At 39.6% G+C, this 17,270-nt stretch overlaps 1 protein-coding gene across 1 annotated transcript in view; it reads right to left on the bottom strand.

Annotated features, from left to right (window-relative positions):
* Positions 1 to 699: 699 nt before the first annotated feature.
* ANO1 (anoctamin 1) overlaps positions 700 to 17,270 on the bottom strand; it is a 71,413-nt gene continuing 54,842 nt past the window's right edge. Inside the window, exons 15-27 of the mRNA XM_059474406.1 lie at positions 17,122 to 17,133; positions 16,238 to 16,309; positions 13,031 to 13,105; positions 11,427 to 11,628; positions 10,834 to 10,945; positions 10,612 to 10,669; positions 10,423 to 10,523; positions 10,155 to 10,300; positions 8,874 to 9,026; positions 7,653 to 7,705; positions 5,843 to 6,027; positions 4,109 to 4,214; positions 700 to 3,198 (exon numbers count right to left, since the gene is read on the bottom strand). Coding sequence (XP_059330389.1) covers positions 2,938 to 3,198; positions 4,109 to 4,214; positions 5,843 to 6,027; positions 7,653 to 7,705; positions 8,874 to 9,026; positions 10,155 to 10,300; positions 10,423 to 10,523; positions 10,612 to 10,669; positions 10,834 to 10,945; positions 11,427 to 11,628; positions 13,031 to 13,105; positions 16,238 to 16,309; positions 17,122 to 17,133 — 1,536 coding nt within the window. The 3' untranslated portion in view covers positions 700 to 2,937. The remainder of the gene's footprint in view (positions 3,199 to 4,108; positions 4,215 to 5,842; positions 6,028 to 7,652; positions 7,706 to 8,873; positions 9,027 to 10,154; positions 10,301 to 10,422; positions 10,524 to 10,611; positions 10,670 to 10,833; positions 10,946 to 11,426; positions 11,629 to 13,030; positions 13,106 to 16,237; positions 16,310 to 17,121; positions 17,134 to 17,270) is intronic.

The raw sequence follows: 17,270 nt of genomic DNA, 5'->3' as shown, positions 1-17,270 counted from the left end.
CTGCCTCAAATTTGCTATTGTTAAAAGCAAACCTCTTTTTTTTTTTGCATCCCAAATATGAAACAACTTTCAGGAAAAGTACCACAACCACAGTGCAAGTGGTTTTCTGGGTTATCTTACATCTAATGAGCTCATATGTATTATTTTGTCTTTAATAACTGACAATCCCATACAGTTACCAGCCAGACTGTGGTTTATCCGTTTCTGGTGTCCATATCCATTCTCTCAGGACACAATTCCCACCCTTCCAAACTAAATTTCCTGACTTGGGGCATTAATACTCTCCATCCAGGAAAGGAGGGCTGGTGTAAAGCCTCATGCTTTGCCTTCTCACACAACAGTTAAATGGGAAAAGGAGGGAAAAATTGCAATCAGCAACTGAGTTTCTGAGGCCAGCCTTGCTTGGACAGGTCCCTCAGGGCAGTGGAAATGTGACAGTCACAGTGTGAGCCATTCTGCAGCCAAAAAGTCCCTTTGTACTCCTGGAGATGGATTTCTGGTGGGACTCACTCATCTCCAAGTGGGTCTCTAAAGCTGCTCAAACACCAGACCTGCCTGGGACATTTTTAGGGAGATGTCTGTACATTCAGAGTACAAGGAGGGCTGGGAACAGAACCTGTCCCACAGGAGAAACTCTTGGATATTTAAGTTTATTTCAAATAAGTGTTCAAAGAAAAAGAAAGAAAGAAAAAAACAAAATAAAACAGATTTAGTATATATTTGCTTTTCTTAAAAAATGACTCCATGAAATAATTTTATAGATATCTGAGTAGTAATACAGATTTTTATATACAAAATTCCATTTCAAACAATTTACTGTACAAAAGAAAGTATAAGCAACTGTTACTATTCCATGATTTCAGCAAATAATGAAAAATTCAGATAAGTATGTGTTCAGGATATAGTTCCACCATTTACAGGAATGTCAGTATTAAGTTGGGAACACTTTCAGGTCAGTATTTACAGATTAAATCCCCTTCGAGGACGATCCCTAACATTTCTCCTCAGAATAGGTAGTTTGGCTTTCTCCTGGATCTTTTGGGCTACCAAGGAATGAGAGGAAAAACAGGTTTGCAACAAATGTGTGGACAGAATTCTGCTTGATTTCTCCCCAGTCCTATTGCAGTCAGTGGGCCTGATCTGGTAAACATTTACTAACCAGGCATTACATTTATGTGGGTATAAACCAGGCAGGATTTGGCCCTACAGCAACATGCTATCATAAGTTACAAATTTTAAAAATAGTGACATTCCTGCAAGTCAAAATACAACAGAAACAAGAGTTAACAAAATATAAGCCCTTTATTAATAAAAATCTTTGGTTGGATCAGTATTTTAAATAAGCATCAAGAATATTTGGTTAATACCATTTTCTTTCTTCCACATAATTTCTCTTTTGGTACCTTCTTTGGACAGACTACAGAAAAATATCAAGTTTATCACATACTTTAAAACAAATAAATATATCAAAAGCTATATATGGCATTCTTTTTAGAGTTCTAGCATTAATCTTTAAATTAGTTTGGCAAAGAAAAAAAAGAAAGAAAAAAAGAAATAACTAACCTCTTGAAAAGAGTTTGGTTTTGTAACAAACCATACAGTAGTTAGACTTTAAAGAAATCTTTCCTTTTTATTTTCTTTTTCAGTTTTATAATGCAAGTGCCATGGACAAGACAAAGCAATAAAAGAAATTAGGTTAATTGCACCAATATTATTTGGAAGTGCAGTTTATCGGTCAACAAAGCAAAACAAAAACATATTATGCTTAAAAAGAGCTGTACTGATGGGATTTAGCTAGTCATGGTAAGTAAGGATTTCAGACTTATACTTCAGGGAAAAGCTCCTTGTACAAAAGACAGAGGATTTTAAGACAAAAGAAAAGTCCTGTAACTAGCTGAAGGTCTGGTCCTGTAGCCCCAGTGCAGGCAAAGCTTCCACTGAAGACAGCAAGTGGGATGCATTTGGGATTTCCTCCTCTGGCACAGCCTCTGGGAAGTGCCAGCCAACAGCAGGAAATCTGTGGGAAAAGCTGGCTGTGAAACACCGGGGCAAGCACTCCCTTCTCCTGCTCCAGAGGGCTACAGGGAAAAGCCAGGCTGGGGCAGGGATGTGCTGAAACACCAGGGAAAAGGGAATTTCCTCAGCAACAGCAGCGTGTGAGTGCTTGGCAGGGCAGTGAGAGTCACTGGAGCTCTCTGTGTGCTCATTAGCTCAGGGCATTCAACAAATGCTCCGTGACCATGGGCCTGCTGGGAGGATCTCTGCAATTGTGCTGCTGCTGCTGCTGCTGCTGCCAAGAAAGCACTGCCCAGAATCCCTGTGCTGATGTTTCCAGAGGCAGTGGTGCCTCAGGGAGGGTCTGGAGGCTGCCACAAGTCCCCCCCACATCTTTGGGACTCCAAAGCTCAGATTCACAAAGCTAAACCCAGCCTTGGGAAGCAAGTCAGTCTGGAAGGCTTTATGGAATACTAGGGAATACTGATTTTGCGAATCATTTAGCAAACTACCCCATGGACCTTCAAACCTGGCTTTCCAAAAATAGTTCCAACTAGCAGTAATGACTTCAAATTTACCTTTATTTCATTAGCTAATTGATAGGCTAAGATCAGATTCTCAGAGAATATCTCTAGCAAGATTGTCATAAGTACCTGCATTTCTTAATGCACGCCAACGTCGATAGTGCTACCTCAGGATGAAATACAGAAACTCCCTGCATTACTGCTTGTGCAAAAGAAAAAACAAAACAAAAAAAACCCCCAACATTGTCAGAAATAGAACGTGGTCCTCCATGTTTGCAAGAAGGGCATTTCTCACAAAGATGGGAGCGAAATGGCAGCACATCCTTCAACATGCACCGGGGTGTCCGTACCGGAGTCCTGCCCTTGGCGCCATGGCTTTTGTCTCTGGAATGCCCCAACAGCCTCAGCTCCCTCTCTCCTAAACGTCCAGAGGATAGGAATGGCAGGAGGACAAGCTCCCACTGCGGCTCCTCGAGAGCCTGGGACTGTGGTTGTTGCAGTTTTCCCCTTTTCTCTTGTCCTTGTCTTTCCAGGTTTCCAGCATCTGCAGCTTGCCTTGCTCTTCTCTCATGAAGACCTCCACCATGAGAACTTTCTCCTTGTGAATCTGCTGACTAATGTCCTTGGGAATGTCTGGGATAATCCAGTCAACAAATTCACTCATGAACATGACCAAGTTCTGAAAATGAAGTTGTGAGAAAGTGTCAGTGGGGCCAAATTAAAGGGTGGCTGTAGGGAAAGGAGAGGGCACTTAGGAAGGAAAAATGAAGAAAGGACAGTTATTTGAGTTGGACTACGGGACCAAATTCCCTTCAACTGCTTTGTGCATGCTAGAAGTAGAGAAATACATCAGGTATTGATTGACCTCTATGATTTCTGTACCAATCCTGACACTGCAGCCACTTAGAAATCGAAAGGAATTTGCAATTGGTGAGTGGTTTGTGAGATTTTCATCAGGAAGGCAGAAGCAAATACAAGAGGTTAAAATGGTAAAAGTTGAAATTGAAAACTTTTCTAATTGAAAAACTTTGATTCAAGGAAAGGGTGGTCTTTCCCAAAAAGATAATTTTTTATCAAAAAAACCCAATAAAAGTTTTGAAACAAGTTATTCAGATAAGGCAGACTTAAAACATCTGTGTCACAATAAGTAGCATCACTGCTGTGATTAAATAATGTCTTTTAAGAACAAATCACAAGATTTTGGCCTCTTATTCAGACACAAAGTAAACCTGAACTTGGAAAATTTTGAAAATCTCATTTCTTGGCTAGCTCTAAAAATGATTTTGGGTTAAATTTATGCTGCCTCAGTGAAATTGTTGATGTCCTACAGGAGAAATTGGTGGAACCTAATTAGTATCAGCCTTGTGCTTTGCTGGTCTCTAAGGTCATTAAATTGTTCTGCATCAAACCAGCTCAAGGAATCCCTGGGGATGAATTTTTCCACTGAGGATATACCAATGCCTGGGTGGGTGGGACAAAGAGGGTGATGAAGGTGGGCAAATTTCTTTGGCTTTTCCATGAAACAACTGAGAAAGAAGATATTTCTTTGGCCCAATAACTTATTTCCAAGTGCCTGCAGTGTCACCTACCTGGAAAACTATCACAAATGCCAATCTTGCTGCTAGGACAGCCCAGAAATCCTTTGAAATGTCATATTTGTTTTCAGACCAGGGGGGTTCTCTATAATCTTTGTACCTGCAAAACAAGACTCAGTAAATCAGGGGTGCAATTCAGAAATGTTGGCACAGGAAGGGGTTATTAACAAACAATAAATGGAACTGTTTAAAACAAAGTTCACTGTGTTAATCTCTCAGAAACAAGACACAGATGAAACTCTCCCACAGCCTTCAAATTAGCCTTAAAATTAAAGGTTAATTCATCTTAATACCCTCTGATTACTACATATAATATCAATTTTGCATAACACAGAGTAAACTACACAGCTCAGGTGATTTATTTTAAGATAGGTAAAAAGGCAACATATATTTTTCAAACTAATTTTAAAGACAAAAATACTGGTCTCAGATTCATAGAACATGTTTAACATGTGATTAGCAAAAGGTTGAAGCTAAATTTTGCCCAGTGGAGAGAAGAGAATTTTTCCTTAGCTATGGCTCATAGAAAATCTATGTGTTGATAAACAAGACCAAGAAAAATACATTAAATTCAAAACCACAGCATCCTGTCAATATTTTGAAAGAATTAGGGCTCTGCATTTTCAAATTATTTTAAAATCCTTGGGATAAGGATGGGATTGAAAGAAGACAGCGGCTGGGAGTGGAAAGCAAATAAATCTGGCATTTTGCCTTTGGACCATGATGCCAACACTTCCATTCTGTGCTGAAACATGTTTGCCAGCCTTGCTTAACCTCTGCCCAGAGAGCAGCAGGAGGAAACCAGGAGAAAGTAAAAGCAAGCAAAGCTACTGAAAATGCAGCTTGGGTTGGTTTTGCTTTCATCTCTGAGCAAATTTTCTGTTTAGAGGTCATTTCACCATATTAACTTGCACTATTCAAATGCATAAAGAATTTAATATAAAATAATATGATTCGAAGGCAAGGTTTTTTACTTGGTCAGTTATGGTGATATTTTTACTATGCATGTATTAAAGTCCTCTTTGTTTCTTTCTCCCCTTGAATATCTCTTCCTTCCTTACTCTCCTCTTCCCCTTCCTCCCTCTGTTGTCCCCTTTTCAGCTTTGCTGGTCTAAGTGCTTTCACTGTCAGATTAGAACTGTCAATTCTAAGAATGTATTAGCTGAAATTGTTAAACACAATTTTCCTTCAAACATGAAAATAGATATGAATTGTCACAGGCATGCAAATTTCTCCTGTGTGATGACACTATAAATAAGTCTTAAGTTCCAGTGCAGATAAGGATGCTACTGCTTTCATCAGGAATTGGGAACTGGACAAAAAAAGAGGCCTTGGTCATTATATCATGACATGACATCAGAGGGACATAATTTTCTTCCCTTAAAGCACCATTGTGCTGTTTATCATTATCTGTCTCCGTTCCTGGAAAAGGGAATCCATAATAATAAAAATCTTTGCATGGACAAGCTCTGAATTTAATTAACAATAATCTCCATTTCCCAAAATAAGCATTAAATAATATTCAGGTCTGTGGTTACTTAATATGTAAGCAAGATGTTCAAGGCAAAGCAAGATGTTCAAGGCAATGGATCCACCTTGTATAAAAGGCTAGCAAGGTGCTAAAAAGGTATTGAAAATACAAAGACTCTGCCCCAGGAATGTAAGAATTTGCCACATTCTCAGCCAGCTGTGAAAACACTTGGCATTAGCGATCATTCAAGAGAGTACCTGCATATCTGAACCTCGTAGCCAAGATCCAGGGGGTCGTTGGGAGCTGTTCCTGCTTGGAAATCGCTGACATTAAAAGAGGATAGTGTATGGTTGACGAAGCCATGCATGGTGCCATTCTCACTGTACATGTACAGGTACACGAGGCGTGGAATGAAGTCGGATGTGAATGAGATCACAAATGCCTGAGCCACAAGAGTAGAGAGTGAGCGCGGTGTCCAGGCAGAGCTTCACTTCATCACATCCTCAACCATGACTTGCCCAAACCACTCACACCACACTCAGGGGAGCCCAAGGGCCCTGAGAGTGGAGCATTCACTGCACCAGCAAGGGATTGCTCACTGCACCAGCAAGGGATTGCTCACTGCCCGCTCTCCTGAGGTGCAGCGTATTCCCTGGAGCAGTGCTACGCCAGCTGAGCTGTCTGTGTGGGTGACAACCTGGGCCCCCAAAAATGGAGCAGCTGCACCCCCCAGCACCAGGGGAGAGCTACCACAGCTCTGCTTCCCTGTGTCCCCGTCACAGCTTCTCCCTGTTGCCTTGGACAAGGCCCAACTGATTGATTTCCAGCTGCTTTTCCGTCCTGCAAACAACCCACGGTGATTTGACTCTTCAAAGTCTCATTGCATTGAAAAATGTTAATTGTGTGTGGTGCTTAACTTCATCAAGATAAAAGGATGAGGAGACTGAGCCCAGTTCTATTTTTATGGCCACAGAAGTTGCATTTCATCCAGTTATTTAAAATTTTCTGAAAATATCGTGGGGAAAAGGCACAGCAGTCAATTGGGCTGAGTTCCTCATGACTTTAGCCTTCCTCATTTATCATCATTATGAAACATTGCCACTGGCACAAATCTCATGTACATGTGGAACAAACAGTACAAAATGTTTTACTTATTTTATGGTAAAGAGAAGCAGTACATTGATCAAAGAGGGAAAACTAACACTGAGTATTGGCGAGGAAAGACTACACGACTACACAGAACAAAAGAGAAAAACAGAGAAATTATTTCCAAAGGAAAAGAGGAGAAATGGGAAAGACAAACTAAGGCAGCACACCAAAAGAATGGGTTTGCCATAGCACAACAGAACCCTGGGGACAAAATGAAGGGATTTCAAGTCTGGATAATGTAAAAAAAAACCCAAGGGAGTCCATAGCCATGTGGCCATGAGCCCTACAGAGCCCCTGCTTTGCTGCACTGCAAACATGTTGAATTTCAGCTGGCCTTTGTTTTCATCTTTCCCTCAGCTGAGGTGCAAAGAGGATGATCATTGTGGATGTCTATTCACATAGAATAGTGCAGAAGTACATGCATTAATATATTAAGACCTGCTAAATTTTTGTGAAATGTTGAAATAAACCTTTTTTTTTCAGGATTATCGAAGCTCTCTGAGTAGAAGCAATGCAGCTTGAGGGCAGATCGATGGAGGGATTCTGCACTCTGAGGAGCTGAACTGGTTCTCACCTTACCCAAAATAGCATTGAAATGAAAAAATACATCTTTTGCTACTGAGAGTATTTCAAAAGAGTAAAAGTAAGCAGCTGTGGTCATATTTGTTTGAAGGACAGAACTGTTTTACAAAAACATTCTGGAAAAAAGCAGCAGTGACTACTTACTACTTTATATTATTGCTCCTGCCATCACAGCTTGAAAATAAACACAGCAACTCATCCTCAAATATTTCCAAAAATTTCTCAATCATATACTTTCACTTGATTGAAGGGATTTTGTACTGAAATAAAACTAATGGAGCAGAATGGAACAGCCAGCCTATTGAATTCAAATTTAAGTCATGCTGATTTACTTACGTTTATGATGACAGCAAGCTTTCCAATACCTCTGAGGATATTATACCAGATTCCTGAGGAAGGAGACAAACATGTAAATGCTGTTCTAGTCCTTAAAATGAGATAAATTACATCTGCAGTTAACAGAGTTGGGAGCATGTATGATTGTGCTGAGCTAGTTATATTTTAAATAGAAAAAGAACAAATTATAAAAAGTTAATTCAATGGCTTGTAAGCAAAAGGAGTCCAACTGTGTTTTGGAACCTATTTTTTTCAGGTTTTGAAGAATGGGGTTGAACTGCAATGAGTTGCAATTAACACATCCTCAGAAACAAAAAATAATCAAAACCCCACCACAATCAAAAAAGTCAACATCACTCTCCCAATCAATTCCACCAGCAATCTGAACCTGCAGCATAAATCAGGGAGGCACAACAAAACACCCCCAAAGCAAAGTCATGGCAAAACATGATGTGTCCTTCAAGTCTGGGATGATCCCTAGGATACAAGGATGAGCCCAAAGAAAAACTCTGCCTGTACTGCAGCAGAATGAACTTAGAGTTTAATAACAGATAAACTTCTGCTCTTGCTGCTTGGGTCTGTAACAAGGACAGTTATTTTATTTCTACTTTTATTTTTATTGTAATGAGCTTTTGATTCATAAGGAAACACCATTTGGGAGAAGCAGCTCCTCATTACAAACACCCATAGGTGTGAGCCCCCTGTAAGGGCAGGACTTGGCTCTTGTTCCCACACAGCCACAGAGCCCAGCTCCAGCTCCATCCACTGCAGTTTGCATCCTTCTGACCTTCCTGCTGAGCAGGGACAGAGGGATCCATCTACCCACAGGCTTTTGAGTCTCCTCTCATTCCCAAGAGTATTTCTGAGGCCAGTGCAGAGTTGTTAAATGCGGAAATTTTTGCTTCTGCACGAAAACTGCATTGCCAAGAAGGGCTGTTGATGTCAGAACTGTGTGAGATATTTTTCTACTGCATTGATCATTTTGATTTAAAAAGTGGTAATATTTACTTAATGAAATATTCATCTGAATTTAAAGCTTTGGTCTTCCTATTTTAAAGGTAAAGCCTCAATAAATTATGACAATTCACAGGTAGGCCACAGCTGAATGTTTTGACTTTTCCTATAAATATCTCCCTGTTATTGAAACTAGCTGAGCATAACAATATCCTGCCATCAATCCAGGAATAAACAAACAGGGATACAATAACAATATCCACTTACCTATATCCTTTGCTCTCACTGCTACCGGTCTCCTCAGCTCAGTAACAAATTTTTTGGCATCCAGACGGATTTCAATTATGTTGTTCAATAAAGCAAACAAAGGTGCCAGAGGGAAGGAGGCAACAAACAAAGTTACAAACCCAAACTGGATAACTGGAAAGAAAAAGAAAACATTTCAGTGCCTGTTGTCAGTATTTACCAAATGCACCCATCACCACATCAGTGCCAGTCCCTAAATTCTGATGAGGTGATGACTTCTGGGAGACTCAATCCCATTTTCTGTGTCAGGCACAGTTTGCATGATGGCTGCTCTATTTGGGTATGGAAGGCCCAGTTGCCGCCATGTAAAAGGCAAGGCAATAGTAACCAGAAGGATGGGGAAGCTCCTAAAACAATTTTTCCGTGGGCAAAGCTGGCACAGGAGTCACCTGAAGGAGTGGGATTATGGCAGTGACCATGCTGGCTCTACCTACGCTTGCCATGTTCCACCTGGCAGGTTTTTGGCCTTCACTGGAAGCTATGGAAAGGACATGGCTGATTCCTGCCTCTTCCAGGAATAACTTGCTTCCTATAACCTGGGATCATATTTGCTTTTTGTATGGATGTCATGCTCATCCTGGTACTGCCAGTGCCCATCTTTCTCCTGTTACTTCCAAATGCTGATCTCAGTAACAGCATCTTTTCTTATTTTTAGGAACTGGCAGCATGGCCATTCAGTTTGTCCCACTGAATTCCCATCTGCTTCAAGTACTCTGAATATCAAGGTCACCAGATATTCTAATTTATCTCACTCAACATGACATACTACTTGAAAAAAAAATTCTATGCGATCTGTCAAGTACAACCAGGTCTACAGACAAGCACTGCTCTCAGAAGATTTAGTTCAGATATCAGATAAAAGACTCTGGTGTGGAAATAATCAAATCTGAACTAACTTACTTCCAGTGAAGGGTTCAACCGATGGTAAAATATGCCTCACAATCTCAAGTAGATGCCACTTAATCATTTGCATTTGAAACTTGACAGTGATATGTTACATGGCTTGAAACAAAAGATCTAAAATATCATTCTACAGTAAGGGCTTGCAAACAGCAGAGAGCACAATTCAGCCCTCCAGCAGCCAGGGTTGGCTGAAACATGCTCCAGTCCAACTGAACACGTTAATAATTCAGTTATCTCATATCCACTGTCTGCTGAATGTACAGTTCAAAAAGCTCAGCTCTCCATCCCAATTAGTCACAATAATTACAGTTTAAAATGCCTTCTTTCCACCTCACTCACTCATTTCCATGTACTCAGGGGTGAGTCCAGCAAAGGGCTCCAGGTTATAGTCCACTTCATAGCGCTGCTTTTTCTTCATGTGCTCTTCATGGTCTAGAGAACGCCGACGCTTCAATTTCAAGTATCGTATAAACTTCTTCATTTTTCTGAGGGAAATGGAGACAATTTGCTGAGCACTCCATTCTGCTCACTCAGTGCTCATTTCTCAGTTGTTTTGCATTGCCAGGCACAATAATTAAAATAAGAAAGTACAGAAGTTGCTACTTACGGGATGCCAATCTCAAACAAATTGTTCTGGATCAGCTGCTTGCCCAACATGATAATACTGAGCTGGATACACAACTCCATTAGGCAACCTCCTGGGGCACACTGGGGTGAACAAAAGAGAGGTCAGTCAAAACATCTCCTCTACCCCATCCATCCAATATGACCCCAAACAGGATAGAAATTCAATTACCTCTTCCATTCGGAAGGAATGGAAAATGTAGACATAGTCGCCCGGACGTCCAACAAATCTAGGGCACAACGAGTTAAAAACATCAGACGGATTTTATACTTTCAATATTTGATTCCTAAAATAATTTATGCCATATTCCATGCCTCTGAGTGGGACCACCTGATGTTTAGTCTTGAAAAGGCCTCCAAGAAGCTGAAACTGAATAGGCTTTCCATCACTCACCGGCCCTTGAAGAAAGCCACGTAGAAAATGGGGGTGTAGGCATTGACAAATTTCAGCAGGAAAGCCTTGAAAATCAGCCGCTCCTCAAAGTTCTTGTCGGTCTTTGGCACCTCTGGAACCAATGGGACATGGATGAGAAACGTTAAGGAATTATCCTACCTGGAATCATTTCAAGATCTTATAAATGTGGGTTTTGGAGAACATCATCACATCATTTGTTTAAAAGCCCCCTTTTAAACAAAGGGATATATATGTACAGAGCTATATATATGTATATATATAAAAGCAGTATGGCTGCACTGAGGTCAGTGGTCAATCTGCTGAGGATCCCACCAGTCAGACACGTTACAATGGCAATTCCAATTTAGTTCCACACCTGCCTGACCTTCATGACAATCATTTGTAGGTGCGAAAAACTTGACCTGAAAAGATTCCTGGACCTTTGGTTACTGACAATTTCTTGGAAATAATAATAATAATAATAATAAAAGTTCCACAGTGGAATTTTAGGCACAAATGTGCCTACTCAAGATCCCCAGTGATCTGGGTGCTCAGATTTGACCCCCTTGTGGCGAGCTGAGGTTCCAACGCACCGATCTGCGTGAGCCACCTGGCGATGCAGCCGTACACCTCGTCCAGGATGATGATGACCACCAGGTTGATGATGACGGCGGTGGCGGTGACGGTGACGCGCACGCTGGAGCGCCCCGAGGGCGTGGAGCTGATGGCCAGGGCCGCGGCCGTGGAGATCCTGTAGATGATCACCCCGAACACGATGGCGAACGTCAGCCCAACCTGCCAGGAAGAATCGCCCAAAACCTTACCAAAGGTTTGCCTTCCAATTCTTTGTTTGGGATTTAGAAATAACCTTAAAAATGGGATCTCTGGGCCACACCCAAGTCCACCCAATACTGCATTAAGGCCTTGATGAACTGTGGGAAAGGAGTCCCCTTTTTTACTTAAAAATCACAGGAAAAAGAATGGCACTGGGATGCCACAATCACAGGCAAAAGGCTTTTTTTTTAAAAGGTACCAAAATGTAAACTCCACGCTTATCAGCATTAAAAAATACTACATATTACTAAGAAATAAATTCTAAAATACTTTATATTACTAATGAATATAAGTAATGATTGTAATTAATAAATACTAATATGAAAAGTATATTTCAGCAGTATATACACATGGTGTTTCCTTTGTGAGAAACAAAAAATTTTGTTTAATTGAAACAAATATTCCAAATTTGAAACAAATACTCCATTTTAAACAATGGAGTATTTCAGCTTCACTCTACACGCCAGCCTTCAAATCCCTTAGACAGGCTCACTGTGCTCTCATAACCACAAAGTGAAATTAAATCTGATTAAATCAACACACTTCCTGGCTCAGTAAAATCTCTCTCAATTTTTCATTGCTTAAATAAAGGAATGAGTTTAAAACATGGTTCTGAAAAGATACTGGATTCTTCAGCTGAGCATAAGAGATTTGTTGCATTTCTGTTCTCTGAAAATACAAATATTTAAAAAACTTAACCTTAAGCCAAAATCCCTACAGCAAAAAACCAAAATAATTGACTTAGTCTGAGAAATTCTACCTTTGGAAAGGGTTTAGGCTTTTTTCACTATATCTGCCAATCTGTTCCATGACTTGAATTATTATTGTTTCTGTCAACATTTGTTTTAAATGCTGATGCTTTATCAGCAAATGGAAGAAGGCTGTTCTCATCATTATTTTACATTTTCCTTGAATTAAGTGCTCTGTTTGCAATTCTCTTGTTAGATGGCATAGCTCCAAATTTGACTGATTTATTAAAAATCATTGCAATTATGATTCCAACTGGCAAGATCAGTTATTTCCTAAAGTTTGACTATAAAAATGATGTTGGTCTCTACTTTCTGAGAGGGCTCTCTGTACTTTTTAAGCTTCATCCCATCAATGGTGTAGGAATTTCCATTTCTGTGTCCTCACTTTCCCCTCCCCTAGTTTAGTAATCTTTTATGTTTATTGGAAAAAGACAGCAAAGTAGAAATTCAAGCTCTTGCAAAGATTTCAGATCATGAACCAATAAAATGCTTGAATTTTTTCACTGGAAAAAAGCCATTTTGAACTACACCCACCTGATAAAGTTTCCTATCACTTCTCTTCCATACAATGTTTCAGTAACAAAAAATTTCAGGTTTTGCCAGGTGATGCTTACCATGAAGATGATGCCAACAAAATTGGTTAAATAGGCTGGAAAACGATCCTTCCATGTCAGCTTCTCTTTATCCGTCTAAAGTTTTTTTTGGTGGGAAAAAGAAAAAGGTACATTTGATAAAGAAGGAGAGTGTGATTCTGCACACGTGATGAGAACAGAGAGGGGGAAGAAAAGGCTGGCAAAACCACAACCAGTTAGAAGATGCAGACACAGTGTTTACAGGCACAATTCCACACAGGCAAATTGTTTACTCCGTATCCAGGTTCAGACTGGTCAAGTGTCTGTGCTAGGAGTATAAATAAACCAGATTTTTCTGTGTACTTTTTGAAGGAAACATGCAAATAGGTTGTCATAAACCATAAAGTAAGGTCTCTCTTGCTGTTAAATATTTTCTTTTGCTTTCCCTACAAAAATGCCCCTCCTTCCTCCCCCCTTCCACAGTTAATATTTGCAGCTCTGCTGTTGCACCACTGGCTCCACTGAAATACAGATTTAAGCATTAAATGAATTCATGCTACAGAGTAGCTCCAAGGTGAACACTCAGTTGACAGGGAAGATGGGAAGATTAGGTTTTGATGTGTGGCAAGACTTAAAGTTCCATTTGATATGAGTGACTTTTAATTTTACCTGGCTATTCCTATGATATTCAATGGACTACAATAATAGGAATTATAGAAGGGGGGGGCTGGAATGAGGTGGTCTTTAAGGTCCTTTCCAACCCAAACCATTTTGTCATTTTCTATATAACAACTCTGTATATTCTCTGTATTCCCTAAACCCAATCAATCAGCCACTGCCTGAATTTTGGCTACAAAATATTAATTTAGAAGAGCTTTGCTCCTCTGGAGTCCTTCACAAACTTGGATGCCGGGAATTGTCTTGAAACACAGAAAATCAACAGCAAAAGGAACATCTCAGAGGATGATGTACATGTTGTAATGCACGTAAAAATATTGCTCAAATTTTATTTTTATGACATGCATGTTGTCTCAGGGAAGTGCAAGCGGCTCTTTCGGCACATGGCCCATGCTCCTCTGCAAAACATAACATCCAGGATGGGAAATCTAAGATTAGCCATGCAGTGCCATTCCCAACTCATGGAGCAGTGTCCCAAAAATTGCTGAAGGAATGAGGCAAGGAAGGGGAAGAAACCCAGAACTGAATGTGAATATTAAACAAAGGTTCGACAGCCAAAACCAAATTGATTTGTGTCTTCCATAATTACTCATAATTTGAGTTTCTTCATAAGTTTGTATAAAAAGAACCAATTTCACCCCAGCCATGACATTCTTAACTCTTTGTCTCCATTTGTTTGCTGTCTCTTCTGGAAAATATCGGTGCTTCTGATGGGCAATCAAAGGAAACAGAAAAGGATTGGGAAATATGGAATTACAAAGCACTGCTCAATTAATTCCATTAATTAATTCCATATTCTCTACTGACACACCACTTTAGCACAAGTGAATGCTCTGTTAGCTTGGTTAAGGCTTTGTGTTTCAGCTTTAAGTTAATAAAATATATCAGCAAGAAAAGATAAATGCTTGCCCCAAATCCTAGGGAACATCAGGCAATCCTGCAAATGATATTACCTTTTTAATATAGGATTGTGCTCTGCTTTATATTTTATGAGGTGTAAAGAATGAGCAGATTTTTTTTTCCTTTAATTTTTGGTTTTTTTTTTTTTTTAAATTAGGTTTCTCTTGAAAAACTACAAGCAATTTTGGTTTAGCTTTAGATATTTTTTCTTTAAGAAGGTTTTCAAGTGTTACAACTGTCGAATTTGAACTTTAACACACTAGATCCCAATAAAAGATAACCACCAAGTCTTTCAGAAAAAAACCTCTCTTTTTCTCACGTTTCCCAAATTAGTAACATCCAAATTGAACACAGCCCAAAAACTTATAAATAGTCTGGTTAAAAAAAAAATCCTTTCTTAATTGCTCAACTTCCATTTTCCAATATTAGAGGGCCACCATTCATTAGTTGTCTGATTAGCCTTCCACATTTAAGATTTGAATTCTGATTATACTCAAAAGTAGAGCAAGTTACAGGTTTTTAATGGAATAAAGTAAAGTCTGTATCCAAAATCCTTTACCTAGTCTATCATAGTGCAGCAACCCAAATTGTTTCTCTTCTGCAAGGGATTTTAAAAGGGATTTGATTTGCTTATGGCCCTGAACCACTGATATACAGCATCCTATAGATTAATGGGAACACACCACCAGCAGCTCTGTAGCATCTGTTAAGAGGGGCCCAGTGGTACTCAAGTATAAACTTACTTTAACATTCATCTATATGTGCTCCCCTAAAGAGTGTAAATGTTATTGCAGTTGTATTTTCACAGGGTTGCCATAAAATCCAAATTTAGGGAACAGTTCCACGTTGTAGTGCCACTGGCAACAGACACAAGAGAGGAAATTCTGCCAAATTTTATGTTGGAGTTTTTACATTTCTCAATAAAACCACGGCACACAAATGGCTCACTCCTTGTAGTGAAGGGGGAATAACCTCAGGTAGGATGGGGGCATAAGTGGGCAGGGGAGAAAAGGAGCTTTCCCAAATCGTTCTGCTCCTGACAGGAAAGGAATTCCAGCTCCAGTGAAAGGGCAGGGAAGCTGCTTGTAGGGATTGTGGCATCCCTTGGCAAGAGGCAGGTGCTCCTGGGGTGACAGGCAGCACCTCTCTCACAGTGACATAGAGTAAATTCAGAGCATAAGTGAGCACTGCCTCGTTCAGTGGGATAAAAGGGGAAGCTGTGGTTTTAAAAGGCAGAAAGTTAATGCCAAAGCTGGAATTTGGCGTGGAAATTGGAGTTAGTACTCTTCATTAATATCTTTATTTGCAGAGAAAGTCCAGCAAGACAGAGAACTTCTCCTGAGAGGCTTTAGGTACTTTTAATGCATAGAACAAGATGGTTTGTTACAGTTTTCTCAAACTTGATTTATTAGTGTTAGAGGAGCACCTCTTTGATGAGGCTCTGTTAGTTTCCCTGAGCCACACTCCTGAATCTAATTAGTTAAGTCATTTCTAGATTTAATCAGGTCTTGTGCCTGGCAGACCCCGAGCATCTCATGTGTGGAAGAAGACACCTGGAACTTAAACACAGTGAGCATTGACTACTTTTTGCCTATTTATTAGTCTTGGGTCACTGCCTGCTGTAACAACCTTCTTTTTCATAAGGGAAACAAATGAATATTTTTACGTTACCTCTTTATGTTTGTGTTCTTTTCTCAATGATTTTTCTAAAACTTTTGCTTCATATTCTGCTCTTGGATGATCCTGTGAAAGAAGTCATATTTAATAAAAAAAAGCAAGATTATTTATTTTCTCTATCAGCTACAGATGAACTCTCTGCAGGTTGATTTCCTGATAATTTCTGAGTTTTCTAACTGAATTTCAATTCACTTGGTATGTCATTCATGTGAATTGATAGTTGATTATAATTAAAAAATGTTAAGTCCTGTGAATACAGGAGCAGCTGCAGAATAATTTGGACAGCAATGTGCAGTGCTGTGTAGATTACATTTAATATATGAGATATGCAGCACAACCTGCAGACAGCACAGCTCATGATGCTTGGGTTTTAGTTATATCTATTTTTTAAAAAAGTTGAACATCATTAACCAATTTCAGTGATCCTCAGCTCATGAGAGGATTAATTTTCTGCTGTAAGTATGCAAAATACATGTCTTTGGGATCCCATAAAATTGCCAGTTGGGGTGTTCCCCTAATTCTGTCCAGGACAGCATCCACAGATTCTCTATCTGCATTGCAGGAGGAAGTGTAGGAAACACTTGGAAGTAAGAGACAGCCAAAAGACTGAGGAAGATTCATGGGTTCAGAATTCCCGACAATTACGCATTCATAAGAGTCAGAATTCAAAATTATGCATTGGATGGGAAACAGAACGGAGCTGAAAAAAGTCTGAACAAGTGGAGAGGGGAAGGGTGTAAAGGCAAAGCAATCAGTGGGGGTTCCAAAGCAAATCTGATGCTTGAAAAAGGAGAAATGGAGATCAAAAGATGGCATTCATCAGTAGACATGGAATAAAAAAGGTAGGAGCAATTTGAAAAAAAAAATGTTTTCCAAACCTTGACTGCCTCCTTCAGGAAACCAGAAAAAAACCACGAAAAACAAGAAAAAACAAAAAACAAATAAATAAAAATTTGATTACTGAACTGTTCCAGGTCATATTGTTTTTATATATTAAAAGTTACATGAAACAAAGATAGATACAGTG

This window comes from Ammospiza nelsoni, chromosome 6 (genome assembly GCF_027579445.1).
Source record: "Ammospiza nelsoni isolate bAmmNel1 chromosome 6, bAmmNel1.pri, whole genome shotgun sequence".
NCBI classification, from domain to species: Eukaryota; Metazoa; Chordata; class Aves; order Passeriformes; family Passerellidae; genus Ammospiza; species Ammospiza nelsoni.
Note: the sequence above shows the minus strand (reverse complement) of the source record. Positions and strands in the feature narration are given on the sequence as shown.